Genomic DNA, 25,151 nt, shown 5'->3' on the forward strand with positions numbered 1-25,151 from the left:
AGTTAAGGTTTCGATATTTATTACTTTTTCTGTTATTATGTGATTATGTTAAATGGGACCCTTTTATGTCTAAAGAATGGGTTGGAGAGAGGCAGATCATTCAGTGCAGAATTTGTTAGCTCAGAAATGATTGAATCGGTTAATGTGACCACTTTGGTATGCTGTGTGGATTGCTGTATGCCCAGTCTTTCTTGCTTACCTTTTTCAAGTGTTTCTGAAGCACAGTAGGATCTTCACACCGTATTTTTTCCAGAAGTAATGTTAGAGTAAATGTTGGGAAGCAGTAGAAGAACCCCAGTGTGGAATTCATTAGGTCTGGTTTCCAGTGCTGACAGTTAGTTGTGAAAAGAATTCATGTTCCTGAGGGTCTCTGTCCTCATCTGTAAAATGAGTGATTTGAACTAGAAGGGGTTGGCAAACCAAGATGCCTCTGACTAAATCTGGCCCGTGGCCTGATTTTGTACAGACATTGAGTTAATAATGGTTTTCACTTTTTTTTTTAATTGAAGTGTAGTCAGTTTACAATGTTGTGCCAATTTCTGATGTACAGCGTAATAGTTCAGTCATACATATATATACAGGTTTTTACATTTTTTTAAGCTTTCTAAAACAGTAAGAATATATGACACCATATGTGGCCCACAAGGCCTAAATATTTACCAAAATATTTTGCCTACTCCCTGGCTAGCTGTTCCATAGGGTTTCTCTCAACTACTGGCATTAAATTTTTAGTTGATTCTTTTTAAATGCTGATGCTTTATATGTAGCCCTGCACTTCTGTTTGGGGTTTCATTTCTTGCGTGTTCACTATTTAGAGGGTTCTGTGATGTGACACCCAATACCTGTCTCTTTACTGCCTGTTATACATCCAGTTAGTATTCTCTTAAATTTGGTAGTGATGACTGCTTTCTGAAGCATCAGAACTTGAAATTTCGATTTCTATTAAAGGAAATTTCCAGTAAAATGAGACAGTACAGTGTCAGTTCTATTGAAAGGCAGGGAAGAAACATTTATTTTCAAATACTTAACACTATCACTTTGGAAAACTTTAAAAGTTGTGTTATTTTATAGAAACGCTACAAATAAATGTTAAATAATATTTTCTAATGAACTTCAGAAACCCTTTCTATACTTTTTTTTTCTGACTATCCTTTCGCCAACATACAGTATTGTATCACTAGAAAGGTTGGCGTTCCCTGGCCCCCATGTCTTTGAGTGTAGAATCAGGGACCACCGTTAAAGCTCAGATGCATTTAAGTGATAGTCAGCTATGGAGGAATTCAGCATCCTATGTTGTTTGCTTGTTAATATGCATTAAAGGTAATGAGCTAAGTAATTTTAAACCATTTTTATTTGCTATGATGAGGATCATTTTGGGCCCCCAAAGAAAAAAAAATAACAGTGGTCAGGAATAGGAACTGCTTTGTAAAGTTGGCATACAGTCATCACATTTCTCCAAAGAGAAAATGGTTACCCTGTAATAATCAGTCTAATTAATTCAGAAATTCATTGATTGTCCCAGCTTTGTGTAGATTAGGTAGAGACTTGCTTCAAGGAGTGGAATTTATGAAATGTTTGCTGCATCCAGCAAGCAGAGGAGCTTCTATAATGCAGCTGCCTCCTCAGTGGTTTGCTTTGATCCTGTGGAATGAAAGGACAGGAGGATCAGCTCAGGTCTAAATGAGATTACAGCTGGTTCTGCAGCTTATCTGGTCTATTGCCAACTAGTGTGGCTTTGCACGTCCTAAGGGGTTTACAACAGAAACTGTTTATTGAGTATCATCGGTTTACTCAACGCAAGCGGACTAATCCTTCCCGGCCTCAGCGTGCTGTGGAGTTGTGCGGGAGCCAGACCAAAAGCTGGGGCAGCCAGACCCTCTGGAGCCCTTTGTCTTGCTCTATATTGATTTTTACCTGAGTTAAAGGCAGTGAAAAAATAAAACCGATAACCAGTCCTATTCTGAGCAAAAGGTTAATCTTACCTAAAATCTTACAAAAAGCATCTGTTAACCCTAGAAGGGACAATCTTTTTTTTTTTTTTAACTTTCTAGCCAAGTGGGATTTTCTAGTTTCTAATTTTGAAGAACAAGATAAGAAAAACAGCTTAAAAGATCTTGCTAGACATTCCAAGTTAAATGCTTAGTCTCTTGTAGTGATACTGTAACAAACGGCTCTGTGCATGGAATAGAGGATGATTTGTTTCTAAACAGTAAGTTTTTGCTTTATATCCATTTTGCACACTACAGTTATTTTTTTCAGTGTGGCAAGCAAAATGCATGAAAACAAGGCTGGAAACCTTAATTAAGGAAAAGAACTCAACTACCAAGGTTAATAACTAGTAGTCATTTTGCCTGATGATCCCTTGGTAAATAGTAGTACATTTCTGTAATGAATAAGGACTGGTGATTAGGAGGATTATAAAGATATACCTATTATAAATAGTACTATGTGTATTTAAGTTTTATTTTACTATTTTATTAGGTACTTATTTAAACCTTTAGGTGTAAGATTTTAATTATTACAATCTCATCTTGACTAGAGATCCTCAGTATGGCTTATAGTGGAAAATGACTTGGAGTCAGACACACCAGGGGTTGAATTCCATTTCTATTAACTTATTTATCAAGTTATTTGACCTCTCTGAATCCATTTTTTCATCACCATACTAGAGATGAAATTATTTACCTTGTATCTAATCAAACCAAATTAGAACATAGAAGAAAGTAACACTGAGTTAATCATGTTAGTCAAAGCTACTGTAGTTGCTCAGGAGCCCAAAGACATTGAAGATTATATGTGTAGGGTCCCTCCCATGATGCTGGAAAGGATATTTAAAGGTTGTATTGCAGTTATCATGACAGCCATGCTCTGCGTCTATAGATCAGAAACACCTATTGCCATCTTGAAAGGTGTCTGATCTTGGGCAGGTGAATAGAAAGGTTGCCTGGTAAATATCCTTCCCTTAGTGCACAGCAGCAGCTACTGAATATGCCGTGAGTATGAAATCTAGGCTAGATTAAAATTTTTAGAAAGACCTGAATAGTAAACTGGTATTTAGGGTAGGTGGGTGAGCCATACATTTATGTTCCTTCCTGTTTGAGTGATTATTCTGTTTCTACATACCCAGCTGTATTAAGTGCTAAGTAAAAGACAAAGGTAGATTGTTTAAGGATATTTCAGTGGTCTCTCAGTTTACTTTCTCCTAATTGGCAATGAACATGTGTCCTCAGCTATGTGTAAGCACAAAAATGTTACTATGGAAACATTTGGAGGCTTTCTAAATGTCCTGTGTGATGGAATCAGCTAAGACTGATGTTTATCTTAAACACGTAGCTTGTCCAGTATTTAAACTTAATGGACAAGATGTGTACCAGTTGAAAATGTAATATTTATCCAATCATTTCTATTCTATCAAGCCTGGCTCTAAAGCAATAGGTTGTACTCATAGAGTAATAAATTTTTAGTGCGTCTGGAGATAAAGGCTATTGGTGGTGATTGCTTAAACTCTTTTTGCTCAATCATCTGAATGGTGCAAATCAAAGCATTTTGTCAGACTGTGAGAAGTTTCACCTAGATATTGCTTCCCACACATGCGGGTCACCATATAAATTACATTCACGGTTTTACAGCATAGCTGGTGCTGGAAGTTAAATTGATGCCCAGTGGTGGAACTCGTAAAACATTTTCCTGTTAACACGACCAGGCAGAGTTGACATTGTTGATGGTGGGTTTGATCTAATAAACCATTGGTTCTAACAGTGATTTTTACTGTGTTTCAGAGGTGATGATGATACAAGTTTAGTGCTCCAGCAGTTCTTCCTGAATGACAGAAAATTAGCTCTACTATCTATATTACCAAATGCTGAGAACACTAGAAGTAGGGGGTGATTGGAGCCTAATGTAACCTTATGTTCTGAAAGATGATAAATTTTAAGAACAAACTCTTTACCTCGATGTGTACTTTCTTCACAAAGAAAAATACTGATTTTTCTCAGAAGATGTGTTATGTATCATCTTTGGAAATTTGGAAATAACTTTGTTATTACCCTGTTATTCAAGTATGTAGGCTGTGCCCTCCTTTCAGAATTTTTTACGCAGATGCTTTTAGGCTGATTATCATTTCTGAAAGGAAAGCAGTTTTACATTTGGTTGCCTTTTTGTTTCTGTGTTCTCTAAGTTACTTTCCTATGAAGACTTTAAGCTTTATCAAAGGTTTTTAAATTAAGAACCACAGCAACAGAAATGTAAACATTTTTTCCCCGTAAGAGCAAATTTCAGGGGTTAATTTTCTTCTGGTGGTTATAAACAATAGGGACTATTTTAAAGTTTATTTTGAAATATTTCTTCTTTGGTCATAAAGCTTCATCTTGTTTGAAGTAAATTAGTTTTTGCTATTTCTAGGTAAAATTCACAGGATGCTAACAAAACCCTGCTGTTCTGTCACTGTAAGCAGAGGTCTTTCCAGTTCTTCCTTTTTTGGTCCTGTTTCTGCTCCTGTATCCCTGTTGCACATTTGTACACAACTGGTGATTTTCGTGCAGTTTGGTTCCATTTTCTGAGGTATCACAGGTTTTACCCACCTCTTTAACTTTGCTTACCCCAGTACATGCATACTTTTTTTATATCAGGAGATGAGCTTTTTGATGTGCAGATAAATATTATCAGTGGTGCTACCCAAATGAAACCTGTCATGTACAAATAGCATGTATCAAGCCCCAAGCATGCAGAACCAAATAAATCAGCTGAAGCCATGAAAAAAGAAATTAGTGCTGTAACAGAAGCCTTTGAGACTCAGCCCTACAAATGGAGCTTCACAATAACCCCCACGGATCATTGACTCAAGGAGTAATCTTTTAGAAAAACTTTTCCCCCTCTATCTTTTCCTCCCTTTCCAAGAACTATAGTAAACATGGAAAGTAACATCTCTAGAAAGAAATGGGTGTGTAACTAAGTACCTGGAATAACTACAAACTAAAATTAAGAAACTTATGAACTGTTAAATACAGGTTTGTTCTAAAGAAATTTATACATTTATGGATTAATTTTGATGACTGATCTTAAACATTAACTATTAACAGCTTTTTCTGTATAGAATTTAGATTAAGCTTTCCTTTTAAATTAGTATATTGATAACACAGGTTACAGCTGGGTTGTTGGGAACAGGAGAGGCACAGAGTGCTGAAATGAAAAGGAACAGAGGAGTCAGGGTTGGAAAGCTAGAGGAAGCATTTAGTGTGAGTGAAAAAAAGATAGGATCTAATTAGTGGGTTTCATTCATTTGAGGCAGACCCTTTGAGACTCTCATGAAAGCTGCAGTCTCTCGTCACAAAAATAAATGCATTTACATATACACAAAACTTCACACATAATTTTAAGGGGTTTACAGACTTCTAAAACTTATCTACCCCAGGTTTAGCATTATATTCCAGTAGTGACTAAGCTATTGTTTCTGTTAGAGTTTGGTTATATTTTTGATAAAGAAAATTCTTTCTTAAACATCCTTAGGTACTTTTTAACTCTTTTGCTTGACTGAGTTAAAACCTGAAAACATAGTCACTTTTGGAGCTGATGAGGTTTTTTTAGATCCATTATCACAATTGGCAATGGTCAGTAGTGTCGGGCTTTGTAATTTACTGCATTTCTTGACTGTAAGAGAAATATTGAGGATGCAGAATGCTTAAGAGGTTTTAGAAAAAATTATTTATCAAAGAACACTACTTTTCCCAGTGCATTAGCCATTGTAATTATACATTGGTACAGTCTGTTGACATAGCATTGGATTTGATTTAAATGGAAGGGAAAAATAAGGACTGGACATTTTCAATATTTATTGATACACCTAGTCCATTAAGGTAAATTACAGAGCAGATTTTACTGTGACAGGAACATTTGGGTTAATGTAGTTAAGAACCAGTCAACATTACTATTAGACTCTTTCTTTTTAGGAATTTATTACCACCAATTAGGAAAAAGAGCTTACAAATGGAATTTAGCCCTAGCTTACTTGTTGTGGAATATTTGACCTCAAAAATGTTTGGGTCTTTACCTTTAATAAAATTATCCTGAATTGTTTCAAACCAAAGCATATTCCCCCACATAGCAGCTAAACATATTTAGTAAGATGTGATATGATGATTGCAGCTGTACACCGTTGTTTTCAGAAAAGACTACTGGGATGGTGAGAATTAAGCTAGTTTTTGGAGGGTGGTTTTATTAATTAGCTATAAAGATGATCTTCATAAGTTCACAAACAAGCTACCCTATATCTGGGGAAAATTAAAATGAAACTCACTTTAAAGAGCTGTCAATTATTAACGACATGTGAAAGCAACAGAACTGAATAAAATTTAAGAGTAAATATGATCATAAGATGTTTTAGTACATGCTTGATATGAGTATTCTGTGCTGGATAGTTAGAAAACTAAAGTCGTTTTTCTTCAGATGATCCTTATCTTTGCTATTCATTTGTCCTAAAACAAGTGTATAATTTCTGAGATTGTTGCAGATGGTCCCTTGGAGACTTGAAACATAGCTACTTTGTCTTAAGTTTGCCTTTGCACCATTGCAGGTACCTCCTCTTGTTTATACTTTTGATAAAGGTAAGTCTTTGTTCCCCCTCCTTGTGTGTGAATTCTTGAGTCAGGTCTGTATTTTTCATCTTTGAATTGCTAATTTCTACAAAGTACTTGGTATATAGTGGGTACCTGTTCTTTAAAACATAGTAAGCTATGCCACAATGCAGTGGCATAAAATACCCCCAAAACAACTCTTTATTATTATTTTTTTCTTCAGTGTTTAAGTTGTTGACATCCCAAATGTAATACTGTAGATTCTTTAGGTCAGAATATGGAAAGTCAGGGAGAGCTCTTCACAGCTCTACTATGTCTGTGGCTTCAGCTAGAATGATTCTGTCTAGGGTAAAAGGCTATCAAAAGGCTGGAGACAGCACGAGCTGAGGCCAGAGGATCCAGTTCCTAGGTGACTTCTTCTCTAATATGGCTAGCACCTCAGCTAGAATAGCTGAAGCACAGGCTTAGCTGGGACCATCGACTCGAGTACTACCTATGGCCTCTCCAAAGAGTACTCTCAGAGTAACTGTACTTTACACATAGCAATTCAGGACTCTTAAGAGTGCATTCTCCTAGCAAATAAAGCAGAAGCATCATGGCCCTTTATTACCAAGTCTTGGAGTCACTTAATGTCATGTCTGCTGCACTCTTGGTCAGAGTAGTCCCAGATCCCAAGAATGCCAAAGAATTTGTGGCCATGTTTTGAAACTACCACAGTCTTCAGTGAACAGTGAGTGAGTGAATGAGTGAAAAAGAGAAAGAGAAAGAGAGAAATAAGAAGAGTTTGGAAATTAAAAATTGTGAGGTGTGTTTAACATCACTAGTAATTATTGGCTTTCATATTGCTAAGTTTGATAGAGTGTTCATCTCTGTTCCAGAATGAAGGCATTTTCCATAAATACTCTGTTCACGTTATTACCTATACAAACATACCCTATAGATATTGTGGGTTTGGTTTCAGACCACCACAATAAAGTGAACATAGCAATAAAGTGAGTTATATGATTTTTTTTGTTGTTTCTCAGTGCATATAAAAGTTATGTTTATACTATACTGTAGTCTGTTAAGTGTACAATAGCATTATGTCTTTAAAAAATGTGCATACCTTTATTAAAGAATACTTTGTTGCTAAAAAATTCTAACCATCTTCTGACAGTGCAGGGTTACCACAAATCTTCAATTTGTAAAAAACACTATATCTGCCAAGTGCAATAAAATGAGGTATGCCTTTATTGCAAATATGTATATTCTAATTTCCTCTTTTAGCCACCAGCTCCTAAGGTTCTTCGCCTTCTCCTTTTTTCTCATGTAAGAATTCTATACATAACTTAATATTTTAGATAAGATCTAATGCGTGTATGCTTGCTCAATTATACCTATCCATTTACAGTTAGAGAAGAGAACCATATTTGAAATCCCCCAAAACCAGTTTGACAGCTTTAGAGATGTTACCAATAATGTGTACATTTTATTGTGAGACTGCTTACATAAAGAATCTTACCTCTGAGTGCCTGTTGCATAAAGGACGTAACTCCTGGATCATAACTCATGATCTTACCCACAAGGTGTTCTCATAGAAGGCAAACTTGGAAACTGCCTGGTCTTGTATTGAGCCCATATTCTCTCCCTCTCTTACTTTCATCCATTACCTTGTACCCACCTACTTGCTGTTATATTTGGAGGATGAGTTCCTGGAAATAAAGGCCCTAACTAAATATGAGCAGTACAGGGCTACTGCAGCATTATCCCTTTGGAAATGAGTTGTCGTGGTCTGGTGGTGATTGCTCTCTTGTTCTTTTAGAAATCCCTAAGTCATGACATCCATCTGCCTATAGTTTCTCACAGTGTTAATGTCAAAGGACTTCAACCAAGCCTTAATGCGGTCTTTACCCTCAACCACTTCCTTGAAGGCATCTTGAGACATAAAACTTCAGTCTTAATATCCAGCATGGTACCATTTCTTTGATTCTTTGTGTTAAGTTCAGAACTATTACTTGATCATCAGCTGATCAGTTGATCATCGACTAAACTGTTGCCCCAAACACAGAATGAATGACAGAAACAGACCACACACACACACACACACAAAACGTATATTCAACTTAAGATAGGGCAGTAGTGCATCCAGTTCCTTAGAGTATTTTCACTATACTGTGCTAATAATGTGAATGGTTGTAGATCAGGTTGGTCTATTGTGCTCAATTTTATTAAATGAGAGCATAAGATAGCATTCAAGCATCAGCAAAAAACATAAGTATGTTGTGATGAATGATTATATGTCTTTGGACAGTTGACCCTTTGAACAACATGGGTTTGAACTGCCCAGGTCCACTTATATGCAGATATTGTCCAGGAGTAAATACTACAGTACTGTTTGGTCCATGGTTGGTTGCATCCATGGATGCAGAAGAACTGTGGGTTTGGAGGACCAACTATAAATGCAGATAAACTTCTGCATTGTTTGAAGGTTAGCTGAATATGTACCAAATCACACATATACATACTTAAGAGGTTGAGTGTTTTAATGAAAATATTTCAAAGACAAGTAGCATTGTTAACAATCAGCCCTGTGCAGTTACACAGGATTTTTAAGTGTATCTATGTCTAAGGTAGTCCTTAAAGCTCTAGTTATATTGGGAACATACACGGGAAGATATATGTTGGCAAGTGTGTAAGTTGGTTTTGTCTGTTAATTCTCTCTACCTTAAAGAATTGTTTACTTGTAGCCCTAACTTTTTAGATATCATAGCCCTCCATGACCTGTTCTCCATCAATACTCTAGTTTAATTTTCTATCATTCTGCCCTTGACCGTTCATCTTCCTATAATATTAAATTGTTTGTGAGTTCATTCCTATACCATGCAGTTTCATGTCAGTGTGCTTTACTCATAATATTATAACTTCCTGAAACTTTTTGTATTATTTTTTAGTTAGCTAACAATTTCCATAATCTGATAATAGTGTATTTCCTCCATGAAACCTTCATCAAACCTCCAGTTGGACCTGATGTTCCTTTTTTTGTGCATTATAGTACTCTGTACATACCTTTGTCTCCTCACTTAATTGTATGTTCTTTGAGAGCAAGGACCATATTTGATAGCATCTAATAAAGAACCTCATGTAATTAAGAGACATTAAAATGTTAATTAAAATGAACTGAACTACTCAGCACAGTGATTTCTGAGCCTGAATGCACTCTTAGACTCTGGGTCCAGAGTTCCAAAAACCTTTCGGATTTTGTTACTTAAATTTTCTGTTGTCAAATCAAATTGTACTCTCCTTCTGTAATAATTAACTGTATCTTCTAACCTTGTTTCCCTCTCCCAAAACTTAGCAATAACATAGATTGCTCCTTCCTCTCCTTCACAAAATGCCTAATAATTACTGTTAGCTTTCTTTTTTCTTCATAAAGTAGCTCAAATTGCACATTAACACATGCCTAGATGTTTATAGAAGCTTCATAATTGATATTTCCTGTCTCTAGTCAGTTTTTATTCTAACCCATTCTGTTTGTCATTACCAGATTAATCTTTCCCAAGACACTTTTTATTATATCACTCCTTAGTTCAAAATCCCACAGTGGTTCCTTACTATCTTCAGAATGAAGTCTGGATTTTTTTTTTTTTTTTTAATAGCAGGATGTTCCTTAATCGTTTCTGTATCTCTGGCATGGGATATAGTGACTGGCATTGGGTAACTTCTTGTGAAGTAAATGAGGAGAACATGTCAATGAACAAATAACGGCTCTATATTCTGTTCTTAAATTTATAGCCTTCTAATGCTATTACAAAAATTCTCCAGTATAGTCAGAGTGATTACTTCTTTTCCCTCCCCCAAACACCTTGCTCTCTCATATGTTCCTTTTAAGGTACACATTATGTTACTCTTTTGCTTTCCTGGCTTGTTATCAACTTTGATTTTATATAAAGTACTTACTGTGGCTTATAAGACCCTACATGATCTGGATCCCAGCTGTGTCTTTGAATTCATCTGCTATTCATTCTTCCTGCTATTCATCCTTTGTGCTTCAGCCAACTGGCCTCCTGATTGTTGTTCTTGAGCCTGTGAAACCACCAGCCTAGGCACCTGTGCACTGCTGTGTCTTCTCCCCCTCATATGCATTTGTTCTCCACCTTACTTAAGTCTTTGCTCAAATGTCACCATCTCAGAAGGTATTTCCTGATCATCCTTGTTGAAATATTAGCCCTTATCACTCATTATCCCTGTGTCTTGATTTCTTTTTATCCATAAAGCTCACCACAACCTGAGATACTCCACATCTGTGTTTAATTATCTTTGTCTTTTAAGAATATAAGCTCCAGAAGGGCAGAGACTTTGTTTTCTTAACTTTGTATCCCTCTTGCCTAGAAGATGTGTAATACATATTGAATTAAAGAGTAAATATATGGAATTTATATGCCTTTGTGCACTTACTTTCCTCTTTTTCACCTATTCCGTCCTTAATCTGTTCTTTCAGAATAATTTTCATTCCTGTTTTCTCCTGCTGCCCTCAGTAATCTTCTGTGAATTAGTATAAAACCTATCCTTGGTTGTATACTGATGCCTACAGAGTAGAGGAATGGTTATCAACCTCCTCTAGCACAGAATTACAAATGGTCTTCCTACTCAGTGTGGTTCATAGGCTGCTTATTGTGTGACCATTTCCTCATCTGTTGCAAGAATCAAATAGGATGTATTCAGTCAATGGAGTATTTATTAGTGTTAGCCAGAAAATTAAAGACTTTATTGAGAATATGTGTCTCAGCCCTATTCTAAGTGTTTGACTTTAATTAACTATTTTAATCCTATAGGTACTGTTATTGTCCCCAGTTTATTAACAAGAAAAACCAGGATTTAACTGCTTAAAGTGTGGTCCATGGACTTGGAAAATCTCCCTAGTAGAAATGTAAACTCTCAGGCCCCTGCCCAGACCCACTGAGTGATAATTTTTTTTAAAGTAATATGCTTAGACCCCAAACTTGAAGATGCAGTAGGATCTCCAGTAAGACCAGAACTTTAATATTTCTAGAGAGCTCTATAGGTGATTTTGATGGTAGTGAAGGTTGAGTACTCCTGAAGTAGATCCTTCTTGTCAGTGTTCCATAAAATACAGTGAAATAAAATTGAAACACTTAAGTCATTTGATCCCCGTATCATCTACAAATACAAGACTAATAAAATTAGAAGGGTGATTCCTAAAAGTAATCACTTTTTATTGGCATATTTTTATACTGTGCCCTGTTTTGGGTGGGTTGGGGGAAGCTACCTTGTCTTAAGGACATCATCAGTATTATTCAGTAAAACCGTTAAGGCAACATTGCTCTAAGCATGCTTGATTTGCTAGGCTCAGTACTGGATTCCTGATTTATTCTCTTTACTCAGTCAATTAACTCAGCTGTGGGCTCCTGGAAAATTCTAACTTATCACATGTCATTAACCTTTGGGATCCCTGTAGACTAGTCCACACTCCCCAGAAGTATTGAACTTTTAATGTGTGTGCATCTGGTAGGCCACCAGGACTGGATGTCATACTACTTTGTAACTACCTCTGTTAGGAACTTAGCATGAGAATGAACGGATACAGCAATGTGACATTTAAAACATGTATTACTCGTTTGAGTAGTGAAATGGTGTTTGAGTTAGCTGTAGCATGGTTGCCTGGTAATGTGACTGCCTGGGTTAAAATTCTGGCTTTGCTGCTTACTAGCAAGCACTATGACCCAGTCAAATTATTTATCTTCCCTATGCTTAGATTCCTTATCCACAAAATGGGGAAAATAATAATTCCTACAGGATTAAATTAGTTAATAAAGGTCAAAATCTTAGAATAGGGCTGGCACCTATATTCTCAATAAACAGTCTTTGATTCTCTGGCCAGGAATAATAATTATTCCATTTATTGAATATGGCTTATTAAGAGTTCTTACTACACATGAAGAAATGACCATGCAGCTAGTACTTGAGAGAATAGGATTTATACTCTTGTATGTCTCTCTCTAAAGCTCATGTCTGTCTAGATAATGCTCTGCTGTATATAAACTTGGTTATTAGGAATTAGAATCAGTAGCAATGAGACTACAGTGAGTATTTTCTTATCTTATAGTCTACAAATTGTTTTTACCTAAGTGGTGTGATCTGATACTTTAAGCAGCTCCATGGATGATAGTAGGGCATTATTCCCAGTTAACAGGTGAAAAACTGAGGCTTAGAAGTTTTCCAGGGTCCCAGGCTGGTCTTCTCTCTCCTAGACAAATTTCATTTGAATAATTTTTATTACATCTTGAAGAGCCGTTTTATTCCTTAATGGTGCATTATATATGACCAGAAGCATCATTGCCAGCACTGTGCTTTTTATTTGTTATAATCCCTAGAGTCAGAACAGACAACAAACTCCTTCCCTTATCACACATATTCACTCAGTCATCTGCCACCCAGTCATCTCCTCCTCCACATACACAAAAATGCATTGAGGCAGCACTACAGGGAGGCACTGCAGGCTGTGCCTGGGCTGCTACTCGCCAGCCTGGTTTCTGATTTATCACCTTTCCTCTGCCTGATAACTGGGCATGCACAGAATTGGGGGTCAGAACTTAAGCTATCATTATCCCCTGGTGAGGCTTTGAAGAAATCTATACCTGGAGTGTGGTTTTGTTTTATTTCATTTTCACTTCTTGAAGTCAGGATTGGATTGGATGATTTTTAACATACCTGCCAGCTTTAAAACTTTGGGACTTTTTTCTGGTAATGTCATTCCTTTGGTTATGTTATATTTTTTAATGGGTAGTAACACAGATTATAGCCCTATTTTATATATGTGAACAAGAATGACAAGAAGATTCAAAGTAAGGATTTTTTAGTGAGTTTAGCTGAAACTAAAAATGGTCATAGAGTAGCTTGATTCCCATCCAGTTTTTTATTCGTTAGATCAACCAGATACTTGGAATAATTTCTCATAGTCGTTTAGAACAGCTTTTTATTTTTTTATTTTTTTCCATCTTTTGGGGGGTTTATTTATTTATTCTTAGAGAAGGCAGTAGGGTTTGAACCCAGAACCTCATGCATGTCAGGCATATGCTTTATCACTTGAGCTATATCCTCCCCCCGAGAACAGCTTTTTAAAAGTTAAAACTTCCCACTAATTTTTCTCTAATATAGATTGAAGAAGGTTGGCAGGTTTGGAGTAGAACTAAAAAAGAATTCAGTTATTAATTATTGTTAATCCAGGCATTCTGTTCGCTCCTATCAGTCACATTATATTATGCATTTTCTTTGTGGTACGGGGTCCATCAACAGACAACTTCTCTTTAAATTTTAAGGCATAGTATGTTAGAAATATTACATAAACACCTATAATTACCAGGAAAGTGATATACAGAATGTCATACCTTGTTCCATAATTATCAGTTACAGAAGAAGCAAGAGCATACAAAGATCAAAAATAAAACCTAGATATAGTGTTCTGATAAGTGTTCCCAGAAGCCTGTCCAGGTTTTGGAGGAAGAACAGTGCCTCAGAGAGCAGGCTTTGCAGTCAGATGCTGCAGGTTTCAGTGCCTCTCCTGTGATAGATGGCTCAATACATTTGTGTGTCTGTGTGGGCGTGGGGAGGTTCGGGGAGAGATGGATAAGTGAATATGTAAAATCACAACAAGAAGTAGCATGATGATAAAAAACAGGAAAACAGATCTTGGAAACTGGGGCACAAGAGCAGTCAGATACAGGAAACAGGAAAGCGCTTGAGCTTAAAGAGGTAAGTCAAAAGAGGCAGGGTACCAGGGCTAAAATAGAAGCATAAGAAAATCTGGATAACGAGGTATGTAAAAGTTTCAGTGTACTCATAGTGTAATGATAGGTTCCGAAACACTTTTGAGGACATTATTTCATGTGATCTTCACAATAACCCTGCTAGGGTGATAGTAAATGATTGTTCCTAATCTTGACTCTTTAGAAAACAAAAAATGGGAGGTTACTCATTTTTTTCAAGTAGCTCTGAGTAGCTTTGCTAATAACCAGCAGTGTTGCCCAATACAAGTCACTTCTATTGACTCAGTTAGTTTCCTCATTTATAAGATTTGAACAATAATTGTACCTACTTCATAGAGTGAGAAATAATGCTTACAAAACGCTGAGCATGGTGCTTGGCACATGGCAAATATCAGTAAATCCTGGATATTGGTGCTGTTTCTCCTATGAGAGCTGCAAGTTGAATAATGATGTTCAATAGATGTTATTTTCTGCTGTACTATATTGCATCTTTTAGAACGTAAGTGGGCTGGTTATGCATGTCTGTTTCCGCATATGTATTATTTCCAAAATGATTCTAACCCATGTTAAGTTGGTCTTTACTCAGAACATTTGCCAATTGTTGGGTTACTCTACATCTCTTAGGATGTTTCTTTTAGTTTTTGACCCAAAATTACATTTTATCATTTGTGCAATAAATCAGCTTTCATATTTTCCTACTGTTTGTTGAAGAAGGTAGGTCGTGTTTCATAAAATAGCCATGACGTCTAGAACGATATTATATTGCTTATATATTTCATACATGTTTTGTGTTTTCTTTTACATCGTTAGCTCTAGTGACAGGGCTACTTTCAATGTTTGCATTTTTGTAAGTGTACCTTCAGCAGATATGCAGTCATATGTATTATAATAAATTTATTTTTCAGTAGTCTTTGTGTAGTTATATTTCTGGTCCAGAAAAAGGTGATTTTAAAAATTGCCTGTGACTTCAAGGGGCATTTCTAACTAATTTGGCTATATCACACAAATATGAATATTCCCCCAGACTCTATTACAGTACATCCTTGGCATTTCCTACATTTGCACTCTCTGATTTTTTCAAGTTAATAGAAATTATTATAAAGATTTAAGTAACTTTGTTTTGTATTAAAATAGCAGATAATCATTCTTCTTATCCAATCTGATATTGCTTGAACGTTTGAACCATTGAGCAGACGATATTTTGCACAGTCCAGGATTTATAGCTTCTTTTCAAACCAAAATTCTAAGTAGATACACATTTCCAAAACAACTCTGTTTTTGGGTCAGTGTCTTACACTTAATTGGAACTCATTTTTGCTGTGTTAACTCTTACCTTGAAGAGTTATCTTGCTTTGACTTTTATCCTACTGGTTTGTATTTTTCAGAACTGTGAATCAGATCTCTGATTTAACTCCTGCTTGTGTACTCCATGATACCTCAACATTTTGTTTTGGAGTGGTCAAAAGTGGTTCAGATTTGTTGGTCTTTTTCAGTATTGCCTTGAGTTGCATTTTTCTTGGTATCTCTTGTAATTTTTCCTAATACAGAATTCTGGAGTTGCCCCTGCCTCTTTACAAGGCAAAACTACATGTGGCTTTCCAGCTCCTTTTCTTAGGTTTACTGCAATTTTTTCAACCCAAGTAGGGAGAGAAGAAAATTTATAAATGTTTAAATTGGGTAGGTGTGTCTTAGTGCATAAGGGTGTGTATCTTCGTGTGTATGGGGAAAGTGCGGGCTTCAAAGCAGATGTAGGTTCAGATTACAGGACCAGAACTTCTTGGCCATGTGACCTTTGGGCATATTTGGGCATATTATTTTAACTTCTTGCTATCATCTTCATCATCTTTAAAGAAGATCAATGATACCCCTCTCATAGAATTGTTCTGATTTTTAGTTAAAGAATTTCTAGCATTATAGAGGATTATCAGAAGTGACACCCCCTCCTAAGGAATAAGTTTTAGTGAGTAAAGAAAATGGCTTATTTACTTAGAAACAGTGAGCAGGGTCCATCCTTCCCAGGTACAGTAATCTATTGATTATCCTTTGAGACCAGTATACTTTGAAAAAGCTATGAATGGGTTGTACAAATGGTGGTATTATTTTACTTGGACTCCAGTGTCTTTCAGTTGCTAGATGAATTTTAGCGGTTTGATATTCATTTTACTCAAAGCTAAAGGACTTGAAATGATTCTTTAGTCACTAGTTCAAATTGAAAGCATCTCAGTCAGGTTTTTACACAAAGAGGACATAGCAGATATTTGGTTGGCTTTTATGAGGATTGCTTACTGTAATATTCTTTCCCCAGGCATTTGTATACTTCCCCCCCCCAATACTTCAAGTAACATTAAGTAGTGTCTCATGATTAGCCAAGAATTCCAATGTAAAGGGGCGTAGAATCCTAATGTTACATAATTTATTCTTATAATTTCCATTTATGTGTAGTTATGTGAAAAGTACTAAGATGTGGTCTTGCAACCAGTGTGACCTTTTTGTGGAATTACTTTAGTTATTTGTGCTACTTAGTTCTGTTCTTTATATAGTTATTTTGAGTGTCCTCTTACCCTACGTAAACTGATTTAAAACATCAGGAATGTTGGAACTAATATAATATTTCTTTCCTTTTTTTAAGTATGAATTATTTTTCTTAGTGGAATACTACTACTGTCAAAGAAGTTTTCTGCCTTAGATCCACTGGTTATTTTTCACTGCTTTCTCTTTAATTGGAGAAAGCAAATCTAAAGATGGTATTCACACATTTGTGTCTACTCTAAGTTGGTATGACTGAAATAGAAACAGGAATATCACAGTTGTACATTTAGTTTTAAATAGTATTATTAATTTCTGGGCATGATACATAAATGCCTTCTGTTACAGATCACTAGAAAAATGTTTTAGTATTTCCCCTCTTGTTTCTGTTAAGGTCTAGAGATATCTAATCAACTGAAAAAAAAAAAAGTTGAGTAAATGATGAATCAAAATAAAAGGCAGTATTGAATTCATGTTTTACTGTTTTATGGAGAATAACTTTTTATTGTTTATTATTTTCTACTGTATGAATATGATTATGGATCTTTTCAGACCAGGGTACTAATTATAAGATTGTATCTGGCATAGTTTTATATACTAGCTCAATGCCTGTGTTTCTGTTCTGAACAAGGAAAATATTTTAATTTAAAATACCACACATAAGCTATATATACTTACTTTCCCCTGGTACATCACGTCCTAAAGCTCATGGGAGAAAATGGTTTAAATTTTTGTTTTTATGTCTAGTTTGTAAGTAAAATCACCTGTCATAATGAGTTGCAAAATGCAAACCTTCATTCTGACGCTGCCTATTTCTCATTTGAATCTGACATATTAAAAAGCATATAATTAACGGTTGACATTAGTAATTAACGTTAACTTTATGGTGCTTAATATGCCATCATTCAACCATCAAATAACCAGAAATGCATAATTTCCTGGCATAAAGGTTTTAATTATATAAAACAGTCCTTCAGTTTTCATATGGCATAAATGTTAAAAGCCCAAAATGTGTTTAAAGAAAATTTTTTGTAAGTATCTGTTGGGTGTTAGCTGTATTTTTTTTCTTTTTAGGAGTATGCATCAACAATTGTGTCAGGAACTTCAAAGGGAGAATGTGGACCTAATTGTGCAGTCTTCATTATCGGCTAAAGAGCGCCACCTTGCTGCAGTTGCCAGTGCACTATGGAGACATTTTTTTTCATTTTTGAAGAGTCAGAGAATGTCACAGACAGTGCCTCTCTCACAACTTGCGGATGCAGCTGCAGGTCAGCATTGTTAATTTGTTAATTAGTTTCTCATTTTAAAACCTCTGTCAGTTTTTTTCTTCTGTTTTCTTGGTAACAAATTCATTTTTATCACAGTGCAGTACATATTTTGACAATCAGAAAGACAAAAATAATTAAATATTTTAAGTTAGGATCCTTTGGCTTGTTTATTATTTTCCTCTTATTGAAGGTAAAAATTAAGTGATTATTTGCTGAAAACGAAAGATCATTTTTAATCTTAGAAATATTGAATGTACATAAATTTCTTATGCATGCACTATTTGGAAAGTAAAGTAGCATTTGATTTCTTCTGGTTCAAGTAGCTTATTTTCAAATTGTATGTGCGGATATGTAGTGTAAGATGAAGTTGGATAAAGAGCAAAAGAATACAGCATGAGTTCCATTCACCATTGAGCAGGTGAGCTCAGACTGACATTGAGTATATAGAATGTTATTGTTCTGATTTATACTAGATTCTATTCTGGGTTGTATTTCTACTTAATTTGATTATTAGCCTAAGGACATGTCCTTAGGCTTTAAGGGACTCTGAATCAAATGAAATTATAGGCAAGAATTTGAGTATTTGTACATATATGCACTTTTCCAAGAAGAGGTCCTTATCTTTCTCAAAGGGATATTTTACCCAAAGTATGTTAAGAAGTACTAGACTGGACAGAGATCAGTATGGTGACTGCATGTATTTAAATGCAATTTATATGAAGGTATTTAATGTATTAAAGTGTAATGTTTTTAAAAACCTAAGATGTAAACCAAGGTTTATTTTACCCTATTTTGAATGAGGAAAGCTGAACTAAAAGGACTACATAAAAGACAGCATGAAATAAATTTTTAAAAGACCTTGAATTCTGGTAGCACTTCCATAATTAAGACATAATTTATGTAGATTGAAGAATTCTGACAATACAGTGGTTTTCCAACCGGTGTAATGCCTATGAAAATAAATATGGGTATTCAGTTTAACCAAAGCAGTCATTACTAGCCGATATGACTTATCTTTCTTCCCATTCATCATCCCAGCTCCCAGTTAGTGTTCAAAATGATATCACACAAGTTTAGTCAGTGCTGTCCTAGGTGCTGAAAGTTAATGGTATCTAGATATAAAGCAAAGTATGTGTGGGTTTCGAGTTTGTTTTGAAATAAAGACTGGTAGGTTAGGAGAGAGAAATTTCCTGCATTAAAAAAAAAAGTTATTGAATACCCACTTTTGGCACTGGGGATAGGCCAGTGGGAAAAAAAGGACTACAGTCCCTTTTTTCATGTATAAGCTCCGTGTTCTCATGAGGATATTAGCTGGAGGGGGAAGTGGGGTCAAAGTTTTTGTTTTTTTTTTTTAATAACATGGGAGAAATTTTAACATATTTATAATGCTTACAGGAATGTTTAGGAGTGAGGGAAAATTTAATGATGCAAGAGAGTCACTTACATTTTAATGCCCAAGAGAAATGGGATCTGGGATCCCTTAGAGGACTTGACCTCAGACGACCTGTAGTAGCAGAAGAGAAGGCAGAGTAAATGGGCCCAGATGGAAGTGGACGATAGCGGTCTGCAATCTTCAAGGAATGAGAGGAGGTGAACTGGAAAACAGTAGACAGATGCAACAGGGAGAGTTAGGGGCTGGTATAATCTGATGACATGAGATTCAAAGCTAAAGATTTTCAGGAGGAAGGGAAGATGGTCTGGAAGCAGCAACGTGGACCAAGAAGTAAGCTTACCCTATCTGTAGGTCCAGTGTACGAGAAGTGTGGGAAATTAAATAGCCACCATTTGAGAAAGCTTCATAGAAAACAATGCTTAATAAGCAATTTATTGACAAACATAAATTGATATAGTACAAATTAAGATAGGGAATCCCAGGTAATCACAAAAAAAGTATATTTGTTTATCATGGTTTCCTAAGGAATTCTAGTTTCTAGGTTTTGTGAATTCTGAGGGAAGTGGAGTATCATTTAGTGTTTGTGGGAGATCAGTGTTTACTAGAAGACAACGTCCAGCGTCTAAGGTGAGAGTCAACTCTTCACCTGTGACAGGTGGCAAGTAAATCAGCTCGACTGGAGAAGAGTGGGCACTAGAAATATTTTTTGTAATGGATGTTTTGAATGAGAGAGGCACATGAGCAGAGACATCAAGTTTAGAATTTGCCATTTGAGGGAGCCATTACAGATTCATATGATGCTGCTGAGAGAGATTATTCTAGATCTTTTCTTGGAGATCCAGATGATTGCCACAGAAATTTCTCTGACAATATGAATTTAGTTCAGTTTTAACTTTTTGTTAGTTCTACATTTCTAAAATGTGACATTTTATTATTAATTGCTGAATTTTAAAAATCACTATCCATATAATTTGGGGAAGAGAAAGAGTTTTTAAAAAATTCTCAATGTAAGCTTCTCTCATTTTAAATCTAGATTTTACTTTGCTGGCAATGGACTTGCCCAGCACAGCTCCATCAGATCTTCAGCCTCAGCCGGTTATATCAATGATACAACTTTTTGGTTGGGATGATATCATCTGGCCCGAAGTTGTAGCCAGATATTTAAGTCATTTCCTACAAAATAGGTAAGTGATTTTATTTTAGGTATGCACACTCAAGTAAACCCATGATAGATCAGTACACTAGGAAGGTAAGAATTTTCACAATAAAAACTGAACTTCACTACATACGCTCTCACTTTGGCGGCTTGTTGCTTTTCCTGTGTCAGCATCTTGACAGTACTAAAGTAGGAAAGCTTTCTTACAGCAGTGTTGCTGTTGTTTTACCAAAACGGTTTGTGTAGGACTGCTTTATCCTCATCCAGAAATGACTTCTTTACACTCACCATTGTGGAAAAAATTACATAATTAATATTGCTGAATCTGTATGTTATTGCAGTTTTAGATTTGTGATAGCTTTCCTCTTCACAGCTAGATTTTTAAAGTTTTGACTTTAGTGTAATCATGAACAAGACACTTCTCCACCCTGGACGCTGGCTTCCGAAGTGTCTCCTACCATGTTATATGAGAAATCTGAGGAACCCCAACAGAAAAAAAAATATACAACAAAGTTAAAATAGAATTAGTAGAGAATAATCAGGAGAATTTGAATAAGAATATCAAGATGAGGGAAAATAAAATAAATACATAAACCTGAGAGAAAAGGTAGGTCTTGTCCCAGCTGCCAGTCAGTGAAAATGAAGAGCCATGCAGTTGGTGAGGAATCCTTCTCAAAAGGAAGTTCATTAAGCAAAGTCATCAGTCATGTTCTCACTGGCTTTCAGTTGTAAAGTAAGGGAGTTCAACCTCCATTGGATTACTTTTAGGGTCCCTTCTAGCTTAAGAATTCTGTAATAACAACAGACGTTTATGTTATTTATTAAATACTGTAGCTGAAATTATCTGAAATAATTTTAACTTTTTAAATAATATTGTTGTGTCAGAAACAGCTGAAGAAACTGAAGTGCGCAGATGTTAAATAGCTTTGGGACAGTTGTATAGGTAATAAGTGACCCATCTGAGTTCTCCTGCATTGTGTACCCTTTTTATGATAACTGATACTCTGTATTTCAAAGTAGTCCTTTTACAGTTGAGATTTATATATATTTTTCAAATGCCTGACTTTACATAACATTTACAGTTAGAGAACTTCCTCATCTCTATCCTCACTTATAAAATGATTAGAAATCAGATTCAGTCCGGCCTTTCACTTTATAGAAATTAAAAACAATTTTTTAAAATTTCTTTCAGATGTTAGTTTGGAATTCTTTAATAATGACTACCTGTGAAGTGGGGGAGCCAGAAAGGAAGGGAATGGGATTGGTCAAGAGACTCGCATAGAAATAAATTTTGTTTTTTTGTCTTTTTACTTATGTATATGGTCACCATTGCGTCTCTGTTTATTTACTCTCATGGCTGCTTTTTTTTTTTTTTTTTTTTTTTTAATTGTACTTGCCACTTCCTTTAGTACTATCTCACCAGCTAGTTAAGCCCTTTCCTTGTTGTTCTGGTTTTAACTGTCTTCTTCCTTCCCTCTCTTCCTTGGCATAAGCCTAAACAGAAACTGTCAGTGGAAAAAGGAAAATGAAAAATCAAGATGTTACAAATGAAAACAAAAGTTTTTATCTGAAATATCTTTTTGTATATATCTGTAGTGTTCATTTTCAGCAATGCATGTCTGCATTAGTGTGTTTGTCTGTAAAATAAGTGAAGCTAGGAACTGGGGGATATTAGAATGGTTTCCTTTATTTCTGAGTATCTGTACACAGGGAACACTTTGTCAGGGTTTTGTTTTGGTTTCTGTTTTTAATATCCATCAACTTATTTTCACAGCATGTTATGTGAAGCACTTTCTCATGCAGGCTGTGTATCTTTTCAAGCCTTAACTGTAAGATCATGGATCCGCTGCATTTTGCAAATGTACATAAAAAACCTTTATGTGCCAGATGATTCGTTCACTGATGTAAATCCTGAACAGGCAGTTGGTAAGTATTGCAGGTGTTTGACTTTCTAGAGAGCTAAGTATATTTAAAATTAACTATTTTGTTATATAAATTAATAGAAAAGATAAAAAAATATATTTGTAATTAGATACAAATATAGACAGAAATGTATTTCCTTTTGCAGCCTGTGTCTTTTTCTTGATATTTTCCCATTATTGTATATGACAAATTTCTCTCCTATAAAGATAAAAGAACTTGTTTCTTGCAAGCCAGGAACAAAAACTCTCTCGGGTGACAAGCTATTTTTTTACCTTGAAGAAACTGATCACAAAAAAATGGAAATATGAAGTAAATAACCAGATATCACACAGTGAACACCCTATAAAGAAAAATATCCAATTATGAATAATTTCTTCCCATTTCCTCGTAACTTTTATTTTTAATATCCTATACCGTTCCGGTTGTTTGTAGGGTGTGACTTTTTCTAAAGCTTTATAACCATTTATAAACCTCACAAAGGCTGAACTGAGAAAATGCTCCAAATTTACTTTGATAACTTACTATACCTGTTGGCTTTATATGAGTAACCTTTGGGACTAGGTGTTCACAAGTACACATTGGTTTGTTTTTAAATAAAACCTTCCCATAGTGAGAGAAACTTAGAGGTTTTCAATAATGTGAAATTTTAATTTTAAAAGAAAGCATTGTCATAATTAAGAATATTCCATACTGTCTTATATATATGTGTATATATATAAATTATATAAATATATTTTATTTTAACAGACAAAGAGTATGTGAAACAGTTGGCTGAACTGACGAGGTTGCTATTTAAACTCTCAGAAGTAAAGAATATTTTCTCAAAGGCTCAAGTTGAATATTTGCCCATTCCAGAAGACCCTAAAAAAGCACTTGTTCAGTTCCTTGAGGTATTTTTTATTTAATAGTATAGTTGTCCAGATCAGTTACAGGTATTTTTCCAAAATCTTGAATTGTTCATAAAATTTTTCTGTAAAATGAATTTTTAAAATTGAATCATATTATTGGTTGCCTGCTATTATAAAGTCTGGAGGAGTAAAAATATGAATCTAAGTTATAGCGCAATTTACTCTTAAGGTCAGCAGAATAATTAAATTTAATGAAAAATAATAAGAGTAAAGAATGCCATATAAAAACCTTACTCCAAGTCTGATCTAGGTTGTAGGAGTATCTTACTGCTGAAATTCCTGGATAACAGTATTCTTCAGCTACTTAAATTTCCTTGTATATGGTCTGTAATAGTTCCAACTCAATGTTTACCACCCTATTACAAACATTGTAAATTTTACAGTAAAATTTTAGTGTATTCAGCATAAGCACCAACTACTTCGTATCATAGCATGGTTGAAGCTTTAAAATGCAATCCATTTGTTTTGTTCTGTCTCCATAATAAATATTCAACATTTTATTTTTAATTATTAATTTTGTAGGAATCTATCTTATGTGATAGGTTTTGTTTTATAGCCTAATTGAGATTGTTAATGTGCTTGGGTTAGTGTTTTTTTAAGCTATTCACAGTAAAACTTGGTTTATTTTCCCACAGAGTGGTTGGTATTAACTGCAGTGAAAATCATTACAACCCATAAGCTCTTTCCATAAATGAGAATTCTTCCACTGGTTTTTATTTAAGTTAAAGTACAGTTGTATGACAATTTAGAGATGTCATATAAATCCCCAAAATATTTAGTAATAATATATGCAAATGTAAAATATACATTTCTCTAAAACCTTTTATTTAGTTGTTGATTGGATCTCCATCTGTAATTAATTAAACACCTATGGTAGGGACCATATTGAACCAGAAAAGGAGGTAAAAGTCATGCACTCCAATGACCATTTTCAAAGGTGCTCCTAACTTAGTCCTGTCCAAATTAATTACTCCTTCATCACTCAGTAAATAATTGTTTGCTAAATGATAGATAATATTATGCTAGGATTTCTTAGGGATTTGAAGACTCCAAAGAAATAATCCTTGATCTTAGAGAACTTTTACTTATCTGGGAATATAAGATATACACAAAGGTTGAAATAATAATAAAAGACAGTATGCTAAGTGCCAATTAGTTGATAGATCAATCAGCAGGTTAAGAATTCAAAGCATCTCGGTATAAGAAGTTTAGATTTCATCCTGTAAATAGTGTGAAGCCTTTATAAATTTTAAGTAGGTCTGATTTGATCAAATTACTTTAAGAAAATTGGTAACAATAGAATAAAGGTGCAGGAGCACTATTGACCAGAAACTAGTCAGATTTAGGAGGAATTGAAGATTGAACTATGGGATTTTTGAATAATTATGAAATAAACACTGTGTTTAGAAGAATGATGATACCTTAAGGAGAAGTAGGAACATCATGATTTAGGGTGGGCAGGAGTAAGTGAGAAATCCAATTTTAAACCTGTTTAGTTTGAAATTTGTCAGGGGTCCCCAAGATCATCCTCAGGTGCTGTGATTCACTAGGAGGGCTCACAGAACTCAGCATATAGTTGTTCTTACATCTCTGACTGCCACATCTGGCCACAGTAAAAGGTTTCAAAGTGCAGTCAACAAAGAGA

At 35.1% G+C, this 25,151-nt stretch overlaps 1 protein-coding gene across 2 annotated transcripts in view; it reads left to right on the forward strand.

Annotated features, from left to right (window-relative positions):
* MMS22L (MMS22 like, DNA repair protein) overlaps positions 1–25,151 on the forward strand; it is a 106,686-nt gene that overhangs the window by 62,866 nt on the left and 18,669 nt on the right. For both annotated transcript variants that reach the window (XM_010983907.3, XM_064486828.1), the window contains exons 15-18: positions 17,933–18,126; positions 20,553–20,703; positions 22,450–22,601; positions 23,346–23,488. In XM_010983907.3, coding sequence (XP_010982209.2) covers positions 17,933–18,126; positions 20,553–20,703; positions 22,450–22,601; positions 23,346–23,488 — 640 coding nt within the window. The remainder of the gene's footprint in view (positions 1–17,932; positions 18,127–20,552; positions 20,704–22,449; positions 22,602–23,345; positions 23,489–25,151) is intronic.

Source organism: Camelus dromedarius, chromosome 6, assembly GCF_036321535.1.
Source record: "Camelus dromedarius isolate mCamDro1 chromosome 6, mCamDro1.pat, whole genome shotgun sequence".
NCBI classification, from domain to species: Eukaryota; Metazoa; Chordata; class Mammalia; order Artiodactyla; family Camelidae; genus Camelus; species Camelus dromedarius.